The following is a 19,791-nucleotide window of genomic DNA, read 5'->3' on the forward strand; positions in this document are numbered from 1 at the left end:
TTTCTTCTCTCGCTCGTCCCGCGCTACCTGGACTGGGTCCAGAACAGGTTGCCCACGGGAGGGCCCGCGAGCGGCGGCGCGCGAGGGAGGGAGGAGGGAGGGCGAGCGGGGGAGGGAGGAAGGAGGGCGGCGGCGGCGGCGGCTCCCTCCCCCGGCGCTGCCCTGCCTCTGTGGCCGTGGGGAGCCGAGGAGCAGGTAACGAGGCGCTGCCCGAGACGGGACTGGACCCAGCCCGAGGGACCCGTCCTGCGGGCCTCTGCCCGGCGCCCCGGAGGGGACCGAAGGTAGGGAGCTCGCCGCCCCGGCCTGGCAGAGAGGCCCGGGAAGCTGGGACCGGTGTGTGATCTCGGGCGCACACTCCTGCTGTGAGTCCGTGCGCCTCCGGAGACGCGCCTTGCCTGTCCGTCCGTCTGTCTGTCCGTCCGAGGCGCCCCAACCCCAGGCTCCTCTTCCCGAGGCGGAAGCCTAAGGCCCTGGGGAGGTTTCGTCGGAATGTGCGCTTTCATTCATTGCGTTCTCCGCAAGTCGGCGGGGCTGGCGGCTGCGCCCCGAGTTGGAAGGGAGCGCCCCTCCGGCGTGCTGGAGGCCGGGTCCCCCGCTCCCCTCCGCCACGGCTCGCGGGTTGCCCCGAGCTTGGAGGCCAGACAGCTCCCAGCCGGGCAGGGGGCGGGGGAGAGACAGCGGCTCGGGCCCCTTAATTGTACTTCGGACCCGTTATTGTCTCTCCTTTTGCCACCTCGGCTTCCTCAGTCTGGGCTCCAAAGTCACTGCAAATTTCCTTGCGACACACATCACACAAAGATCAGGTAACAAGGCGCCCGCGGGCCAGAGAGCACCCCCAGCGCTGGGGGCGCCGCCCCTGCAGCCACTCCCCAGGCTGGGAAACTGGACCCGGTTGGGGGATCCGGAAATAGCCCCGTTTGCGGCGGGGCGGTGGGGGGCGGCGGGAACGCAGGCCGTGGCGTTGAGAGGGCCACGTTCACAGGCCCTGGGGGTTCGCTCCTCTGGGCTGTGTAGGGGCCTGAGTCCTGGCGTGCAGGGGTCCCGGGTACCCACCTGGGGTGGGGGCAGGACGCGGGCTCCTCGCGGCAGGCCAGGAGAATTCAGTGTCTGCTTCCAGCGCAGGCCTTAGCCAGGAGCAGTTGTGTGTGGGTGTGTTTTCCCCAACAAAGAGGCTTGGGGGCGCGTAGGGGGGAACGTCGAGGGGAACCGGGGAGGGGGCGGGGAGGGGGAGAGGGCGGCGGAGAGGTGAGATGAGCCCATTTCAGAGGGAGAAGGAAAATGAAAGCAAATGGAGCACGGCCTCCTCCTGGGGCGCGCGCGGCCGAGGAGGCCGGGAGCCCGCTTCTGTCTGGGGCGGCCGGGATGCCCCTCGTGGGGGCGAAGGAAAAAGCCTGTTTTAAATTTCCTCCGAACTTGACGGTGTGGATTGAACAGGAGGCAGTTGTGATCACTGAAAGAGAGGTGCAGGGGGCGGGGAGGGCATGGCTGGAACCTGTGTTTCTCTCGCCCTTCCCACGGTGGGCCAGCTGGGTTGGGTGGTCGCTGGGACTCCCAGCGCTGAGATGATGCGGGCAGGGGCCCCTCCCCCTGAAGGGGCTCACTGTGCCCAGTGCAGTCTTTTGGGGTCCGAAGGATGTTCAGAGAAACTCGGCGAAGCTAATGCTGGGGGTCCCACCCCACCCCACCAAGGGCTTGCAGTGGTCTGAGGTCCCTGGGGTCTGCAGAGGAAAATTGAAAGGAGAGGGAGAGGAGGAGGATGGGAATCTGGCAGGAGATTCAGCAGCAGCAAGAGAACCGGGAAAAAAAAGCCCCTCCTTCTCAGACCCCCCCCCCACACGCACACATAGCCTTTCTACACCCCCTCCCCCCCACACCTTAGGTACCTGGATATTTGGTGAGACCTAACTGCCACCCCACTTCCAAATGCAGAGAATGGGAATCAGCCTCAGCATTGTGGAAAGCGAGGTGCTCTGCCTGGCAAACTCAGGGACTCCCAGCCTCCCCCCCTCCCTCGGGGCTGTGTCTCTGGGCTAGGCTCAGGCCAAAGGAGGCGTTGTGGGGAGGGGGCTGTGGGCGAGGCCTGCGTCCCAGCCCACAGCTGTGTCTGCCTGCGCCAGGAGGCTCTGAACTCCTGCTCCAAACTGAAGGCGCCGGCTCCCCTCCGCCTCACGGGCAATGTGAAGGCAGCAGAGATGGGAGCTGGGGGGATCCGGGCTTCAGCCTCTGCCTGCCTGCCTCGTGGTGTGGACCGGCAGAGAGGGAGCTTGCTCAGGAGCCTTCGCGGGAAGAAGGTGGAGGGAGAAGGGTGGGGGAGAGGAAGGGGCCTCTGTTTACTGGCTGGCCCAGGAGCTCCCCTCACGGTAGAGCCCCGAGCAGAGGGTCCTGGGGGCATCCTTCCTCCGGGAGAGCGGCGGGGAGCAGACGCGGAGGAAGAGCGGCCGTGAGAGCGGCTCCTTCCTCTGGTCCTCTTTGCTCCTTGACTGGAGCGCGGCTCACCCCGGGAGCCCAGAGAGGGCTCTCGGTCCCGGAGGCCGGTAGTCCCCGCGGATCAGGTCCCCTGAGGAGCAGGAGAGGAGGCCTTGTTCTTTGTGTCCTGCGGCGTCCGGAGCCAGTCCCGCGGCAGAGGCCCGGCCAGGCAGCGGGCGCACAATGCCACGGCTGCAGCTCTTCCACCCTCGCCCTGGCCCGTCCTGCCTGCCTGCTGCCGCCCTTCCTGCGTCTCCAGCTCTGCCTGCCTTGCCACTCTCCGGTCTCTCCGCATCTTCCTCCCTGGATTCTTGAATTCTCCCCCCTTTTTCTTTTGATGCTGATTTTGTTTGGTTCCTTCCTTCCTTCCCTCCTTCCTTCCTCCCTCCCTTCCTTCCTCCTTTCCTTCCGGCCTGGCGCCAGTTCAGTCAATGCGTCCCGGCTGTCTCGGTCTCTGTCTCTCTCAGGCTCTGTCCCCCGATGTCCTCTTGGTCACAGTCTGGCCCCCGGCCCGCTGAAGGCTACATGTCTACTCAGGGCTGCTAGCAGCCGCCCGCCTGAGAGAGAGCTGGTCAGGGTCCCCAGCCGCCGGGCTGGGGGAGGTGCTGACAGGGCTGGGGGTTTGCAGAAAGCCTCTGCAGGGGCCGGGAGCCTCCTGGCAGTCTGTTCCTTGAACTCGTGAGGGAGAATTTTTGATTGACAGCTAACCTGACTCCTTCAAGGCCAAAGAGACATTCTGTTTCTTGGTGTAATTTGGATTTCCCAGACGAGTCCAACCGAGGGAAAGGGAAGACAATTGGAGCCGTGGGGCAGGAGGCTGAGGCCCCAGGTTGCCTCCCTGCAGCCAGGGACTTCTCCTTCCTACCCCTAGCATTGAAATCCCAGCCCCGGTTGACCGAACAGGAAAGAACCCAGAGGGGGAGGGGGCCTGGGAAGCTGGGGTCAGCACCGTGGGGGCTACAGACCTGCCCTCCCCCCAACTTTCCCCAACCAACTCTCTCTCTCTCTCTCTCTCTCTCTCTCTCTCTCTCTCTCTCTCTCTCTCTGGGACACTCCTTCCTAACCCCTCTCCACTCCAGAGCAGACAGGTCACAGAGGTGCAGAAGAAAATCGGTCTCACAACACCCCCCTCCCACCCCCTGCATTTGGTCCCCTCCTGGGCACAGGAGTGGGAAGGGACAGGCTTCTTGTCTTGTCTTCCGTCTGGGAAGGCTCTTGCCTCCCCCGGCTCCAGAGGCTGCACCTCAGCCCGAGCTCCTGCCTCTCGTCCCAGCGCTGGCTGGGACGCCTGCCTTTGCCCCTGAAAATCCACCCCCCCCCCACACTCACTCTGCCCCGCCTTGGGTGCGTGGTGTGTCTGCGACAGCACCTGCCTGGCTGCCCACCCCACCCCCAGCCAGCCTTCCTGGCCCCCTCTGCTGCACTCACAGGGAGAATTTCCTGCTCTCCACAGCCCACCTCCACCAAAGCACCCCAGGGCAGACTGTGGCAGGCAGAGGGCCGGCCACAGACCCCAAATTCAAGGAGGGCAGCCACCAACTCCTGGGGGTGGGGGCAGGAGCCCACCTTGCTTGGGTCTCCCTTACCGTCACACTGGCCCCTCTAGGATTCCTGCCTGCGACCCCAAAGAGATGGCTTTCTCCCATCCCTCCGTTGCTTTTTTCCCGTTCCAAAAACAGCCTGCAATTTTATTTAATGAAAGACACATTTATGAACAATCAAATGATCCTCATAAAAATTTTATTGAAGGACGTAAAAACAAGCTACTTGCCCACGACCGAGGTCGCTCTCTCGCCTTGCCCGCTCTCACCCTGGCTCTCTGCAGACACGACCCAGAGAGTGACTTCTGTTTTGTGGAGGGGGGGGCAGGCTGTCGCAGAGATGAGGCTGGGGGGGGCAGAGGAGGGTGGGCAGGAAGACAGGATGGGGGTGCCCCTCTTAAGTTGTGCAGGGCTCTTCTCCACTTCTTCAGGCTGGAAAAAAAAAGACAGAGAGAGAGAGACAATAAATTTCAAATAAAGGCGCTCTCATAACTGTGCCAGGGCAGAGCCAGGAGCTGTGGTGCCCAAGGTGTCCGAGACGCGGGTCCTACCCCTCCCACCCTCGGGCCACCTACCCCCAAAGCCTCCCTACCCGACTCGGGGGCTGAGTTGGCCAGTGGCAGGAGGACGCTCCCCTTCCCCTCCTTCCCTCCCTCCACCCCAGCTCCCCCAGTCCCCTCCCACCCGCCCTCCCTCGCCCGCCGCCGCCGTTCCAGAGAGAAATACATACATACACACTATTTAAAAGCGCATTTTTAAAAGCCACGTTCCGAACTGACAATCGCCGGTCGCGGCTCGCTCGCGCGGAGACTGCGGGAGCGTCGGGGCGACAGAGACGGATTACGTCAAGAAATAGTTCCTCCACCTACCTCGCCGGCCTCTCCGCCCCCGGGGGGCTCCCGCACCCGCGGGCCCGGGGGTCCCGGCCCCCGGCTGCGGGGCCGGGCGCCGCACCCCGGGAGGATGCTCCGCGGGGGGCGGGCGGGCGGGAGGCCCCGTGCGCGCGGGGGGCGGCGGGCGGGGCTCTGGCGGGACGCGCGCCGCCGGGGGGGGGGGGGGGGCGGCGGCGGCGGCGGGCGCCGGGCCCGGGGCTCCGCGCCCCGGAGGACGCGGGTCGCGGGGACCGGCCGCGAGCGGGGGCGGGGGGCGCCGGGCCGGGAAAAAAGCCCCTGCGCATTGATCCGCGCCGTATTTTTGGGTAAATACGATCACGTGGGGGCCGGGGAGCCAATGAGCGGCGGGGAAAAGGCTGGAAAAATAATTACCTGCCTTGATTGTTCTGTGAGCAGATAAAAAGTACATATACAGTTCATACAATAATCGCACGTATGTAAAACCCCGCCACGATGTCGGCGACGGGGCCCGTCAGCAACTATTACGTGGACGCGCTCATCTCGCACGACAACGAGGACCTGCTGGCGTCCAGGTTCCCGGCCACGGGCGCGCACCCCGCGGCCGCCCGGCCCAGCGGCTTGGTGCCCGACTGCGGCGACTTCCCGTCCTGCAGCTTCGCGCCCAAGCCCGCCGTGTTCGGCACGTCGTGGGCGCCCGTGCCCGCGCAGTCGTCCGTGGTGTACCACCCGTACGGCCCCCAGCCCCACCTCGGCGCCGACGCGCGCTACATGCGGACTTGGCTCGAGCCGCTGCCCGGCGCCGTCTCCTTCCCCGGCTTCCCGGCCGGCGGCGGCCGCGCCTACGGCCTCAAGCCCGACGCCTACCCCGGCCGCCGCGCCGACTGCGGCCCGGCCGACGCCCGCGCCTACCCCGACTACGTGTACGGCTCGCCCGGGGAGCTGCGCGACCGCGCCCCGCAGGGCCTGCCCTCGCCCGAGGCGGACGCGCTGGCCGGCGGCGCCAAGCACAAAGAGGAGAAGGCCGACCTGGACCCCAGTAAGTCGGGCGGCGCGGGGGGCGCCGAGCGGCCCCGGCCCGGCCCGGCCCGGCCCGGCGCGGGCGGGCGGGCGCGGGCGGGCGCGGGCGGGCGGGAGGCCGGCTCCATAAAAGCGAATGACCTCGGGGAGCTCCCGGGGCGGGAGGTCTGGGGCGGGGGGCGGCGCAGGGGGTCCCTCCCTGCCCAGGAGCTGGTCTGCCGAGAGAGGCGCCCCGGCGCCCCGCAGCTGGCCCTGCTGAGGGAGACACCCCCGGCACCCGCGGCTGGCTCTGCCCAGAACAAACACCCCCCACCCGGCTTCTCTGGCTCAGTTGCTACTTTCCAAGAAACGCACACGGGGGTGCAGGCGACCGAGCGAGCGAGGTCCATTTTCCGCCCCAGAGTGGGGCAGGGGAGAGAGAGCAACTGTCCCCAGGGAGAAACCTCACCCCCTACTTCCCAGCCAGCAAGGGGAGAGGGGGGGACCTCACTTAGAGAGACAGCAAACAGAAGGCGCGGGGGCTTCTCCCCCCACAGCCTGGGAACTCACAGAGTTGGGGGAGAGAAGTGGGGTCCCAGTCCCCTTCAACTTGAGAGACCTCTTCTGAAGGTCTGCAGGAAGGAGGGTGAGAGATGGCCATCAGGGACAGGCTTGCTGGAGAGGAGCCGGCTCCCCAGGGTGGAGAGTCAGACACACAGACAGCCAGGCAGGCAGACAGACACACAGACACACACAAACACACACTCCAGAGAAGGGCAGCAGTAGGTGGGGAGGGGGCAGGTGGGAGCTGCAGGACCCCAGGAAGGGGAGCTGGCAGGGGAGGGTGCGACCCCCTGGGCTGTGAGGGAGGTGGCTGGGGGAGTCCCAGGAGGGGGCTGCCTGCAGGAAGCCCTTTCCTCCAGTCCCGAGAGGGGCCAGGGCCTAATTACACCCCTCCTCGGAAGACTTCCCTCCTTGCCCACAGCAACTCCCATAAACCTGAAATTGGAGGCTTGGTTCCTACAGAGCCTGTCCTGGGGCCGGCAGGAGGGGGCCACTGGAAGCCCAACGGGGGAGCTGAGAGAGGGGGGAGCCCTCCCCAAGGCCAGCAGCTCTCTGGGGAGAGAAACGCTCTTCCCCTGCCAGCATCTCTGGGAGAATTCGCTTCAGCAGGGTTGAACTCACAGAGCGGAGCAGATGGGTGCTGGAGAGAGGGTGTCGGAGGGGCTGAGGGACTCTCAGGGTCAGGAAGCAGAACTGCTGAAATTTCAGGACTTGGTCGTGGGCTGGGAGGGTGGGAGGGGGCAGAGGAGGAGGGAAGTGGGGAGGAGAGAGACCTCGCTATAAAAATAAAAAACAAGAGAGAGAAGCGTTTATGGGCCTATGAAACGGTTGGGAATTTGGACTTTTTATGAGGATATTCTCCAATTACTACTCTTGAAACTGAGGACCAGACTGAAGGGGCTTTGATAGCTCTGAGTTCCTCGAGTTTTAGGTTCTGGCAAACGGAAGAGGGGATGATGGGGAGGGGCAGAATACACCAGCAGGAAGGGGGAAAATTCCTAAAGCAAAATGTGTCCAAATTCAGGTTCAATTATTGGGTTTGGGGGCCCTGGGTAAGCCTGGGGGTGGACTGGCAGGGGTCCTGGGCTGCCAAGGAGCTCCACTGACCACTGCCTGTGTTTGGCCCTGCAGGCAACCCCGTGGCCAACTGGATCCACGCCCGGTCCACAAGGAAGAAGCGCTGCCCCTACACCAAGTACCAGACGCTGGAACTGGAGAAGGAGTTTCTCTTCAATATGTATTTAACCAGGGACCGTCGGTATGAGGTGGCCCGGGTTCTAAACCTCACCGAGCGGCAGGTCAAAATCTGGTTTCAGAACCGAAGGATGAAGATGAAAAAAATGAATAAAGAGAAAACCGACAAGGAGCAATCCTAAACCCTGGCCCAGCACAGCCAAGGGAAAAACAAAACAAAACAAAACAAACAAACAAAAAAAAAACCCACAAAAATACCCCAACCCAGGCGGGAGAGAGCACGAAAAAGAAAAGGAAAGAGCATTATAGAGAAAAACCAATCAGCCTAAAAAGAAAAAAAAGGAAGGGGAAAAGGAAAACTCTTGCGATTTGGGAGGGTTCAGTATTGAGAAATCGGGTTTTAGAGTTAGTTCTACCCAGCGAGGAGGAGGAGGAGGCCGGGAGAGAAGCCGCATTCTCTTCCCTCAGCGCAACTGAATAAATGACACACACAAATGAGATTTTTTTTCTCCTTTCTTCAGAGAAGCCAGTACTTGAATTGCCATATTTCTATTTCCCGCCCTGTATTGCATTCGGTCTGGGCTGTCCGGCTGGCCTGGGGGTGCTTTGTGTGCAGATTTTGTACAGACACACACACACAGACACACACACACACCCCTACACCGGGGTCCCCGTCCTGGATCTGGGGGCGAGGGCCGGCGGGCCGCGGGCTGGGCCGGTCGCTGTGCAGGCCGGCGCCTCGGGCGTGTACATAGCGGAGCCTCCCCTCATCCGAGCGTCGTCCGTCCTGTAATGTGCTTCTGTTTGTTATGGTAGAACAGCTCTGTGTTAATATATCTCGAAGTCACGTAAAAAACCAGAAACCCAACCGCATCCAGTTCTCGTTATTTCCCCTCCTGGTGGCTCCCAGGCCGCTGTCGTGCAGGAGGCAAGCGCCCAGGTCCTGGGGGAGCGGCGGCAGCCACAGAGGAGGCTCCCTGGGAAGGGCAAGGGGCTGAGGCCGCGCTCCGGCAGGGCGGGCTGAGGGCGCGGGCTCAGGGGTGGAGTACAGGCGGCCGGGTGGGCCCAGCTTGTGCCTGCCCCGGCTGGCTGCCCACGAGAGAGCTCCCTGGTAGCTCTGTGAGCCCAGGGGGGTGGGGGCATGGCATAAATGATTTTCCTTGGCTGTAATTAATTGTAATAATTTATGAGTACATGAGATCGGAGGGAAGAGATAGGTGAAGATGAAAGTTGGGTGCTGGGTGAGGGCCCGGGCTGGATTCCTGCCTGGCGGCTCTGGAGCTTCGAGGGATGGCTTGAGGGGAGGGAGGGTGTGTGGTGCGTGGGGAGGAGGAAGGGTGAGCAGGCCTCAAGGGGCTGGTAAGTCAGCACGCGGGACTTCCTGAGAGTAAGGGAGAGGAAAGGGGAAAGGAAGAAAGAAAAGGAGGGGCAGAGGAAAGGGAAGGAGGGAAGGAAGGAAGGAAGGAAGGAAGGAAGGAAGGGAGGGAGGAAGGAGGGGAGGAAGGAGAGAGAGCTCTGACCAATACAATCAGAATCAGATTCCGGTTCTACTTGTCAGTGCGTTCTGAGCTTCTTGCTCTCCATCTCTTAGTTCTTTTCTCTTTTTTCCTTTTCAGTCTCAACTTTGAATGTTGGTCTGGGGGTAATGGGTTTGTGCTGAGTGGCTGTGGATTTGGGAGGGATGGCTCTGTCAGGGCCCCAGGAAGCTTCATCCAGGAGTAAGCAAGAGTGGGAGGTCTCCCTTGTCATTGGGACCCCTGGCTCAAGGAGATGTGGGGAACTGGGTGTAGCCCTCCGATGGATGGCGGGGGTGGGTCAGCTGCACTGCACCCCAGAGTGCTCTGCCCAAACCCAGCAGTTTTCATCTGCTAATCAGAAGCAGACGCAAGCCGCTGGGTATGCCTCAGCCCAGCGCCCCCTTTCTCGGAAATCCCCCAATCTGGAAACTATTAAGCTCAGGCTGCTTGAAATATGGCCCTTTAATATCTCAGGCTGCCCATTTTGGCAAGGGTGCAGGGTGTTGCTTTGAATACTTGGGGAATACCAACATGAAAAGAGAGTCAGTGGGGACCTGCCTGCGTGGTGGAGGTGCAGCTCCGCCCTGGGCACCCCGTAGAAGACCAGGGAGGTCCTTGGAGGGACCAGTCCCTTCTGCATCACTTGAATCCCCAGCCCGCCTTTGCATTAGACAGGGCACTTGGAGGGGCTGGGGCAAGTGGGCGGGGGCGAGCGTTTTGTCCAGGCAATATTCGGAAGGGAGTAATCAAAAGTCACAAGCCACGTTTGCTCTTTCCGGTTGGTCTGTCGTTGGTAGAAGCACCCTCTCCTTTCCCGCCTGGGAGACCTCCTCAATTCCAGAGGCAATTGTTTCCTTGGTCCTTTTGAAAGGTGCTTGGCCTGGAGTTCTCTCTCTTGTGTCTCTTCCTTGCTCCTCCCCTAGATCCTTTTGCTGCTGGGGGATTCTGGCCTCGGTGCTGCACCCCGCGGAGGCACCCTGGCTGTCTGTCTGTCGCTCAATTCTGGCCTCCAGGACGCAGAAGGAAGCCTGGTCTCCCAACGGAGCTGGCCTGACTCCCCGGGCTCCCACCCCGCCCTGCTTCTGGGCTCTGTCGCTTCTCCACTGTGTCGGTCGGTCGGTGCAGCCGGCCTGCTCCCTGCGCCCGCTCAGCCGGCCGGAAGGAGGGTTGCAGGGCCTGGAGCAGGCTGGCCAGCACAGGGGGGTCCCCGAGCAGGCCCACGGGATCCCATACTGTTCCCCTCCACCCCAAGCCCGTTCAGTATCAGCTCAGCCTCAGGCCTGGGTCAGGATTTAATTGTTCTTTATTATATTTTGTAAATCGAAGCCACAACAATACAACATGCATGTGCATGGGCGTGCGGAAAGCTGGGGTGGGGGGGAGGGCCTAGCAAGCGCCCTCCTGCCCTATCCCCCCCCCACCTCTCTTCTCTCCTTTGTCAGCATCACAAAACCCTAAAGGTTGTTCCACTTGGGAAGGCAGCGGATAGGTACATTTCCGCAGCCCCGAAATGCCACTTTTATGGCGTTGTTTGTCTCCCTGAGCTGGATTCTGAATGGGGCTGAACAAAACAGCAGTGCGGAGCTGGCTAGACGTCTGGGCTTAATTGTTTTATGGTTTAAATAAGGTGGACACTCTTTCCTTTGAAATCGGATTATAGGAATGTCTTGTCTATGGCCCACGGAGAACAGGACCTCACTGGCTGGGAGGGAGAGGTGGAGAGAGCGCGTGAGAGGGAGGGATGGGCTAAGGACCAGGGGGCAAACAGCCGGGAGAAGTCAGAGTCCCACCCCAAAGTCCTGCAGGCGGCTGCGGCGGATTAAGGCGCGCTGAGCCGGGAGCGGGGTAAGAGCGGCGAGGTGCCTAGTGTGCGCGCCGGGCAGGAGGCGTGGGAGCTCCGGGGCGCGGATCTGCGTGTGCGACGGGTCTCCGAGCCCTGCGTGGGGCGGGGGGAGGGGAGGGTCGCGACAGCCCCTTTGCAGGGGTCTCATGTGCAGGGAAGGTGACAAAATGGAACCGTTGACGGGTTTATTTCGAGAACTTGGGAAACAAAGGAACGGCAGGCCCAAGGGAGCCCCCCTCTGGGGGCGACCCCCACCTCCCGCCCTCCGCTGCGCCCACCCTGGAGCCCCTTCCTCCCCCACCCCCGCCCCGCTGCCACCTTGGCGAAAGTCTGAGACCTGCTTGCCGGGTCGCTGGCCGAGCTGGTGGCCTTTTCCGCGGCCGGTGTGCAGGGGAGCGAGTGGACGCGAGGTGGCGCTGTTGCTCAATGTTAGAGGCGGCCGTGGCCGGGCCGGCCTGGCCGCGCTGACATCTGAGGCCCCTGCGGCCTCCGGGAGCGGCGGGAAGGCCCCGCGCCCCTGCCCAGCCCGGCCCGCCGGCCCTGAGCAAATCAATCCTCTCACCTGCGAGGTGCGAATGCGTCGCGAGTGGCGCGGGAGCTGGCGGCAGGCTCGGGAGGCTCGGGGCGGGCGTGGAAAACCATCGCTCTCCCGCGGAGGAGAGGAGCGCGCGCGGGCGGCGCGTCCTTGACACAAAAAGGCAGAGTGACCCGGACGAACGCACATAAATCCCTGGTACCTAGGAGGGCGTCGCGGGCCTTGGGGGCAGGGGCAGGGCCGCCCCAGAGGCGGTGGTCGCTGGTGCTGCTTTCATTTCCAGGCTCCTAGGGTGAAATCGAGCAGAGATTTAGAGGGGAGGGGGCAAGGAAATGAAAGAAAGCCAAGGGAGAGACCCCCCCTCCCGGGAGGGTGAATCAAGTCCAGCGAGTCTGGGGTTTGGGAAGGACTGGTGGACTCAAGCAGGCCACAGGGGCCGCACTCTACACTCAGGACAGTCCGGTCACATTCCAAGACACAAAGGCTGGAAAGGAGAGCTCTGTGCCAAGGTTTTTGCTGGACCATAAAATGTTAAAATATTCTCCCCCCCCCCCCCACACACACCCTAAAAGATATCGCCCTGGATCCAGAATGGACCTGGCCAGCCAAGCCTCCTCTTTGCAGGCTTTGCAGGCGGAGAAGGGAAAAGTATTTATGGCAGTCCCCAGTGACAGAGATGCAGAGATGCTGGGAACAGAGTCCATCCTGCCTGGTACCCGCAGAGCGGTCTCGGCTGAAGGCAGGGCCTGATCCGGCTGAACCCTGCTCTCAGCTCAAGATGCTCTGAGGAGTCCCCCGTCCGTCCACCCACTGGGACGACGCCAGGCAGAGTGGCCTCCTGTTACCCTCCTGTGGTCCCCCCAGCCTGAGTTCTGGGGTTGCAGAATTTGCACAGTCCCTAACTCACAAGGCTCCCTCCAAATTCAGAGAATTGTTCCATGCTTCTCTTGCTGGGGCACGGGTGGATCTCCTTTGGGAATTTGGTTCACTGTGGCCATTTTTCCATCGGTTATTTAGAGAACGAAGGGACCTGCAGGGTCCGTCTCTCCACACCCTCCATTCTGCACTGTCTTTCCCTCTTAAATCCCCTGAGCTGAGCTTGGATGGGGAAGAAACAGATCTGGCCTCTTCTCATTCAAACCCCAACACCCCCCCCCCAAAAAAAAACCCAGGCTGTGGAAGAACTTAGGTTGGGGGAGGGGAGGCAGGGCGTAGGGGTGAGTTTTTGTTGTTGCTGTGTTGGTTTTTTCTCATAATGCCTGTGAGCAGGTCGGGCGCTATGTTCATGTATGCTTGGGGGTACACATGTGTGCAGTGTCTGGGAGGTGACAGGGTGCTTTCGGGTCCACACCTAGCTTTTAGCTTCATGGGCACGCAAGTGATGTGTTTCAGGGTAGGGGGGAGTATGTCCAATCTGTGTGTGTGTCCAGTCGGCGTGGCGTCCCCTCCTAGCCTGTGCCTGAGGGAAAATGGGGAAAGCTCGTTTGTTCCTTCCTCTCCTGCATTCCTCTGCTCCCAGCTCACACATCCTCAAGCCCTCCCACTTTCTCTCTTTTTTTCTCGGACTGTGCAAGCCCACATGACTGTGCACACTTAGGGCCAGAGAAAAGATGCGAATGGACCAAGGCTCTTTTATCCGTTCAAACTCCCTTGAATTGACCCAGTCTTGGCGTTGAGGGAACCCCCCAGAGAAAGAGTGGGTAAATATTTAAAGAGTGTCTGTTGACAGTTCCCATCCACATCCTGGCCTGGGCAGCCTGCCTGGGGAAGGAAAGGGGTGCGGTGGGTGAAGTAGCCCCCCCTCCCCAGGCCGGCTGGTAGGCTGGTATTTCCTATGGGGTTAGGGTATGTGGGGACAATCCCGAGGCTTGCTCCAGTCCCCCGAAATCCTGATAAGTAGTCTTCTAGGACGACAGCCCTTCCGCTGTACCCCCCCTCCACACACACACAAGTTGCTCTGCTCCAGGGCCCCCAGTACAGCTGGTGGCCAGAGCCGGGCTTCTGGTGTCTGAAGGGGCAGTGCAGCCCTGACTGGGGTGTGGCATGCCCCCCCCACCTCTGCCCTTCTTCTCCCCTGGCAGCAAGCCAAGAGAGTGCCCCCAAACTGAGGGAGTCGGGGACAGAGCCCTGTCCTGGAGAGGGGCAGCCTGGCCCTGCTCAGATGCCTCAACTACTAGGAAAAGCAGGGCTGGCTCCTCTTCAGCCTCCAGGCTTGAAGAGCCCCTCTAGGCAGTCCCCCTTTGGGGGTGGCCGCCCTGCTGCCCCTGGCTGGCAGGCCGCCTCGGGTCTCGTACCTGTTGAGGTAACCTGAGTTGACCTGCAGGCTCAGGTATCCGGGGAGAGGACCAGAGGGGGGGCAGAGGCACCTTCAATTCTGAAGGCGCACCTTGGAAAAGCTGGCCCAGCCATTAGCCGGGGCTGGCTCGCCACCCCCCACACACAGACACCACACCCCCATCCCTCCCCCCTTCCTCTCCTCCCCTTCCTCCAGGTCCCCCCCAGCCCGAACCCCTCAGCCCCCCACCAGCCCTCTCTCTCTCCTCTCTCTCTCTCTCCCTCTCTCTCCTCTCTCCCTCTCTCTCCCTCTCTCTCCCTCTCTCGCTCTCCTCTCTCTCTCGCCTGTCTTCATGTCGTGGATTGATGAACGCGAATCGCGTGTAAGCGCCGCCGCCGCCGGAGTCGGAGGAATTCGCCCGGGCTGTTAAAGCAAAGAGCCGAGTGAGCGCGCGCGAGCTCGACCCACCGACAGCGCAGGCAGCCGCCGCCGCCGCCGCCGCCCGCGCCGCCCGCCCGCGCCCGCCCGCGCCCAGCCCGAGCCGCGCGGACCCGCCGGTGCCCCCCGCCGCCGCCGCCGCCGCCGCCGCCGCCGCCGCCGCGCCCCCACCCCACCTGCAGCCGCGCGGCCCGGCGCCCGCAGCCCGGCCCGGGCTCGCCCGGGGGAGGGATCCCGGTCCCCGCGGGGGTCGGTCCGCGGCGGGGGCCGCGGGTTCATGAGCGCAGCATGAGCTCCTACTTCGTCAACCCCCTGTTCTCCAAATACAAAGGCGGCGAGTCCCTGGAGCCGGCCTACTACGACTGCCGCTTCCCGCAGAGCGTGGGCCGGAGCCACGCGCTGGTGTACGGGCCCGGCGGCTCGGCGCCCGGCTTCCAGCACGCCTCGCACCACGTCCAGGACTTCTTCCACCACGGCGCCTCGGGCATCTCCAACTCGGGCTACCAGCAGAACCCGTGCTCGCTCAGCTGCCACGGAGACGCCTCCAAATTCTACGGCTACGAGGCGCTCCCCAGACAGTCCCTTTATGGGGCGCAGCAAGAGGCGAGCGTGGTGCAGTACCCCGACTGTAAATCCTCCGCCAACACTAACAGTGGCGAAGGACAAGGCCACCTAAATCAAAACTCGTCTCCCAGCCTCATGTTTCCATGGATGAGACCCCACGGTGAGAAGCTTTTCTCTTTCCCCCTCGGTCTCCCGCGCTCCGGGGTCTCCCCCCTCCCCCGCCTCCGCCCCGTCTGCCCCGGCCTCCCCGCCCGCCCGCCCGCCCGGGGGTCTCTCCCGCCCCCACCCCCGGGCCCGAGTGGGTTCCTCGCGCTGGGGAGGTGCGGCGGGGGTGGGGCGGGGGCTCGCGGGACGGTCCGGGGCTGGGGGGAAAGGAGGCGGAAGGGGGGCGCCGGGCGTCCGGATTCGGTGCCGCCCGCCCGCCGCCCGCCCGCTCCGTGCGTCTGTCCCTCCCTCCCGACATCGCTGGAGCCAAAGTTGGGGAGGTGGTGGACAGGCCCCTCGGAGCCCGAGGCTCCCAGCCTCTGGAGGAGACCGGCCAGGGGCCTCCGGAGGCGGAGAGCCTGGGTCCAGGCCAGTGGGCAGGCTGTCTGGGGCCAGGAGGAGAGCCCCGCTTCCCTCTCCGAGCTGGGTCGGAGGCTCTGAGGCCCCCAGAGCAGGTGGTCTGGCTCTCTGGGGGCGCCCACTGCCTCCTCTCAGCTCTGGCCGGGGGGCCATGCCCCAACTTGGCTTCACTTCCCTCAGCCGCAGGAGCCAGAGGGCAGGAAAGAGTGCAGAAGGGAAGGCCACACCAACTAGGGGGCTCGCTGCTCCCGAGGACCCTGGCCAGGACCCCCCTAGGAAGAGGCTGCTGGGGTCTACCTGACACCCTCAGTGCCTCCGCTCCTGAGCCTCACCCCAGGGTGGCCCTGCCTGGTCCAATTTCGAAGTAAAAGGGCAAGTGAAAACGGAACAAGTTCCAGCGGGGATGGCCCTTGATTTATTTGCTGGTCTCCAGTTAGCGATCAGGCCAAGCAGTGATACATTCCAGGAGATCAATGATTCTCCTTCCTGGAGCAGCATCAGGCAGAGGGCTCTGAGGAGGGGGGCAGTAAGCAGATCCCACCCACCCAGCCTCACTTGCTTTTCTTTAGAAAAAAAAAATCCAGACCTTTTTCTTTCTTTTGGAAGCAGCCCCTGTCCCCAGCCCTGCTAGGCTGGATGCCATTCTGCACTTGTAAACAAAGCTGCAGGGTCCCATTTCCTGGGACTGCAGGCCTGGGGGGGGGGGGACTCTGCAGGGCTCCCCGGGCCCCTCCACTTTCCCAAAGAGACCCCAGCTGCTGCCTCCCCCACTCCCAAGGTGAAGCCAAACCGAAACAATCTCCCCAAACTTTGCTGCTGTCCTTGCCATCTTTCCGCAGGCCTTCTCCGCAGGAGGGTGGGGGGGAACCTAGGGAGGTCGGAGGGGGGGCCTTGGGGGGGGAGAGGAGTGTCGAGGGAGAGCCAGGCCCCCCCACCCGGACATAACCAGACTGGGGTTCTATTCTGTCCAGCTCCGGGGCGGCGCAGTGGAAGGCAGACTTACAGCCGGTATCAGACCTTGGAACTAGAAAAGGAGTTTCTCTTTAATCCTTATTTGACACGAAAGCGCCGGATTGAAGTCTCTCACGCCCTGGGACTGACGGAGAGACAAGTGAAGATCTGGTTCCAGAACCGAAGGATGAAGTGGAAAAAGGAGAACAACAAGGATAAACTGCCCGGAGCCCGAGATGAAGAGAAGGTAGAGGAAGAAGGCAATGAGGAAGAGGAGAAAGAAGAGGAGGAAAAGGAAGAAAATAAGGACTAAGGAAAAAAACAAAACAAAACAAAAAAAAGCCCCACGAGATCCCCCCCCTCCCCACCCTTAGCAACTCCCTTGAAGTTTCGTTTTATGGTAGCGGATAAATTGAGAAGTTTACGACTGTCATTTGCTTTTATAGAGAATAGAATGACACTCACAACCCTAACTACCTGTCAGATACTCGCAGCTCTGCTTTTATTACCTTTGGACTTCTCCAGATCTTTATTTGTTTGGGGACTGGAGGTGGGGAGGGGGAGACAGAGACACGTCGAAGAAAAGTTGGCACTCTGTCTCAGTCCTTGTCCGAAATGCACACTTGTCCCTTCCGCCCCACCCTCCAGAGCCCTTCCTGGATTTGCAGGTCTGCGACCTGGCCCCTTTGCCCCTCCTCAGCCCTTTCTTGCCACACGCCCACCTCCCTGCTCCTCTGGTATTTATTTTAGAGGGGAGCCCCCTCAGATGGCGGAAGAAGACTCAACGCCATGGCTTTGTTTCTTTGCTAGGAAGAGTTTCTTGGACCTCTTTCTCTTTCTCTTTCTCCAAAGGGAAAAGGAACAGAGAAAGAAAAGGTGGAGAAAGGAAGGAGAGGAAAGGGAAAAGGAAATGGGAAAACGAGAGTGAGGAATATCGCCTATCCCTCCTGGGGTCTCCCCGCTTAGAAAAGACCCCCTTGACTTTCCTAGGAACCTGACGGAAACCTAGGAGACGTGGGTCTCTCCCCTCCCCCTGCTCCTTCCACGGGGGAGACTGGAGCCCACAGTGGCCGCTCAAAGCTAAAATCCTACCTAGCCCCCATGGTCTCTGGGCCCATGGCGCCTGCCTTCCTTTTGCTGATCTCTGTCATGAGGCCCAGCTCCCTCTGAGCTGCATTAGTGCCAGTGCTCAGAGATGACCATAATCATGAAATAATGATAGTAATACTGATGATGAATCTTTAACATACTACCTAAAGGGAACCTGCAATAATCTTGAAAAACAAAAAAGACATTTAAAAAAAAATCCTAATAGGGAGAAAAAAAAAGCGAAAAAAAATTAAAATTAAAAAAAAAAGGAAAAGAAAAGAAAAGAAACCTCCAACATATTTTATCACTACCTATAGAGAGAAATCCTGCTTTGAGAGTATTCGTAATGCGGTTTTGTTGTCGTCTGTTGCTGCTTACTTCACTAAGAAACCCAACAACTAAGACTGCCTAGCCCAGCCCGCAGGTCCTGTGCGCTTTCATTGTGCTTCTAACCCCAGTAGAGTAGGACTAAATTGCACTGAATGTATAGTTAACTCTGTCTTGAATTCTCTGTTTATGCAATGTGCTCGAAAGGAAAAAAAAACGTTAAATATATCTATAATAATACTTTTTGGTCATTTGTCTTTATGTCCAGCTATGAATGTAGATTTTGTGTCCCGGCAGCCATGTTCCTGGTCCAAGTACTTTGTATTGTATACGTGAGTCACAATAAAAAAAAAATAGAGCAAAAGCCTTTGATGCTGGAATGACTTGCTATTTCTCCAACACCCTTTCATCAACCCCTCTTCATTCTCTCCCCTCTTTATCATTCTTCTGGGATGCGGCGCTCAGGTGGAGAGAAGGAGAAGGACTTTGGGGGCATGTGATGGGGGGAGGTGAAGACGGAAAGCCGCAAAGCCGCAAGCTCTTGGGGAACCTTGACTCCAAATACCAGCAATGCCAGAAACGCAGTGGGAAGACGGTGTCTTTCCCACTTGGCCACCTTCCTCCTCAACTATCTAGGGCTGGGCCCAGAGGAAGAAGATCTTCCTTATTCCTCCCTGAACTTAGGCCTTTGGCTTCCAGGAACTGGGCTGAGGAGACTGTGGGGTTCCTTCCGGTCCCCACAGGCTCCTGTGGTCAACCATTGTCACCCACCACCAGACCCAGCTGGGTACAATGTGTAACTGGAGGCTCTTGGCTGGAAGGTGCCTGGTGCCCAGGGAGGGGATTCTGATGGTGGGAAAAGGAGTGGAGGGGAGGGAGAGCTAGCTGGTGCCCCAGGCAGCCAGGGGCCACTTTCTGACATTTGGGTTTGCCAGCACAGCAGCTTCCAGTGGTACCCCAAGCACCCTCACACATCTACGCCAGCCTTGTCATGGCTGTTTGAAACCCGCTCCAGGCTTCGCCTTGGCAACAGGGAAGCCTGTTCTGCCCTCATAGTGCAGGCCACGGGCCTGGGGTGGCAGAGATAGGCCTGCCCAGGGAGAGTCCCTCCAACCCCCCACCAGAGCAGGCTTTCACTGGACTTTTCGTCTCTCCAAATGAAAGGTGGAGACGGAGGGACTCAGAGGAGAGGGGTCTCTTGCTCCTCTCTGGAAGGTCCTAGGCAGAGAAATCTGTTTATGCCAGGAAGGTTCTGGCCAAATAATACCAAATTCCAAAGGTACAAGTCATCCGCCTCAGCCAGGAGTGGGAAACGGAGAGAGGACGGACAGAACCTTCTTCTGGTCTTAAAAAAAAAACAAAAAACAACCAAACACCCACCCCCAAGGACTGAAATATTTTAGAACAGATCTTCTCTGTCTCTCCCTCTCTCTCTCACTCAGTGTATGTCTCTGTCTGTCTGTCTCTGTCTCTCTCTGTGTGTGATTTCCCCAGAATTAGACCCAAGCTGACTCTGGTTTTGCACCCCCGTCTTGGTCCCTGGTTGCCCCTAAAAGTGGCACTGAACATAGCACCCCGGGTCTCCTTTCCTGGGGACTCCCATTAGTGGAGAAAGGCGCTGTGGATTGGAACCACGGGCTGCAGTTACGGGGACCGCTTGGAACAGATCTAGGGAAAATCTTTGGGACCAGGGTTCCGGTGGCAGCTGCAGCGCCAGCCAGGTAACCCTGTTTGGTGTGGGAGACACTAGCCGCCCGACCAGAGAGCCCTTCGCTGCGACGCAGGCCCTACCACGGGCGTCCCCCCTGAGGCTCAGAGTCAGCAGAGGGACGTTTCATTTTTAAACGTGGAGTTAGAAGGGCTGTACTTAAAATTCGATGGCCTGGTGGCCGAGTGCGTTGAACCCTATGAGAGGTAGCTCCAAGGTACCTCGGGAATTTCCCCAGGCACCAAATGGGTCATTCCTCCTCTCCGAGCCAGCCCAGCAATGCCCGTGGCCCCCAAGCCCGGGCGTCGTCGGAGGGAAGGGTGGGGGTGTGCCTGGCGCCGCCGGGCGTCATGGAGATGCGA

General features: G+C 60.8%; 2 protein-coding genes across 2 annotated transcripts; both read left to right on the plus strand.

Annotated features, from left to right (window-relative positions):
- Positions 1 to 5,356: 5,356 nt before the first annotated feature.
- Positions 5,357 to 7,800, plus strand: HOXC9 (homeobox C9). The gene is made up of 2 exons (XM_056120095.1): positions 5,357 to 5,900; positions 7,556 to 7,800. Exons 1-2 carry the CDS (start codon positions 5,357 to 5,359, stop codon positions 7,798 to 7,800), a joined length of 789 nt encoding a protein of 262 aa, XP_055976070.1.
- A 6,714-nt stretch (positions 7,801 to 14,514) lies between these two features.
- Positions 14,515 to 16,618, plus strand: HOXC8 (homeobox C8). The gene is made up of 2 exons (XM_056120096.1): positions 14,515 to 14,950; positions 16,326 to 16,618. Exons 1-2 carry the CDS (start codon positions 14,515 to 14,517, stop codon positions 16,616 to 16,618), a joined length of 729 nt encoding a protein of 242 aa, XP_055976071.1.
- The last annotated feature ends 3,173 nt before the right edge of the window (positions 16,619 to 19,791 follow it).

Source organism: Sorex fumeus, unplaced genomic scaffold (assembly GCF_029834395.1).
Source record: "Sorex fumeus unplaced genomic scaffold, SorFum_2.1 ptg000042l, whole genome shotgun sequence".
NCBI classification, from domain to species: domain Eukaryota; kingdom Metazoa; phylum Chordata; class Mammalia; order Eulipotyphla; family Soricidae; genus Sorex; species Sorex fumeus.

What these genes read in the sequence shown, in the direction of transcription:
- HOXC9 (XM_056120095.1), top strand. Translation starts at nt 5,357, where the DNA reads ATGTCGGCGACGGGGCCCGTCAGCAACTATTACGTGGACGCGCTCATC. An exon ending in GAAGGCCGACCTGGACCCCA is followed by an intron (nt 5,901 to 7,555) that starts GTAAGTCGGGCG and finishes TTGGCCCTGCAG; the next exon opens with GCAACCCCGTGGCCAACTGG.
- HOXC8 (XM_056120096.1), top strand. Translation starts at nt 14,515, where the DNA reads ATGAGCTCCTACTTCGTCAACCCCCTGTTCTCCAAATACAAAGGCGGC. An exon ending in TCCATGGATGAGACCCCACG is followed by an intron (nt 14,951 to 16,325) that starts GTGAGAAGCTTT and finishes TATTCTGTCCAG; the next exon opens with CTCCGGGGCGGCGCAGTGGA.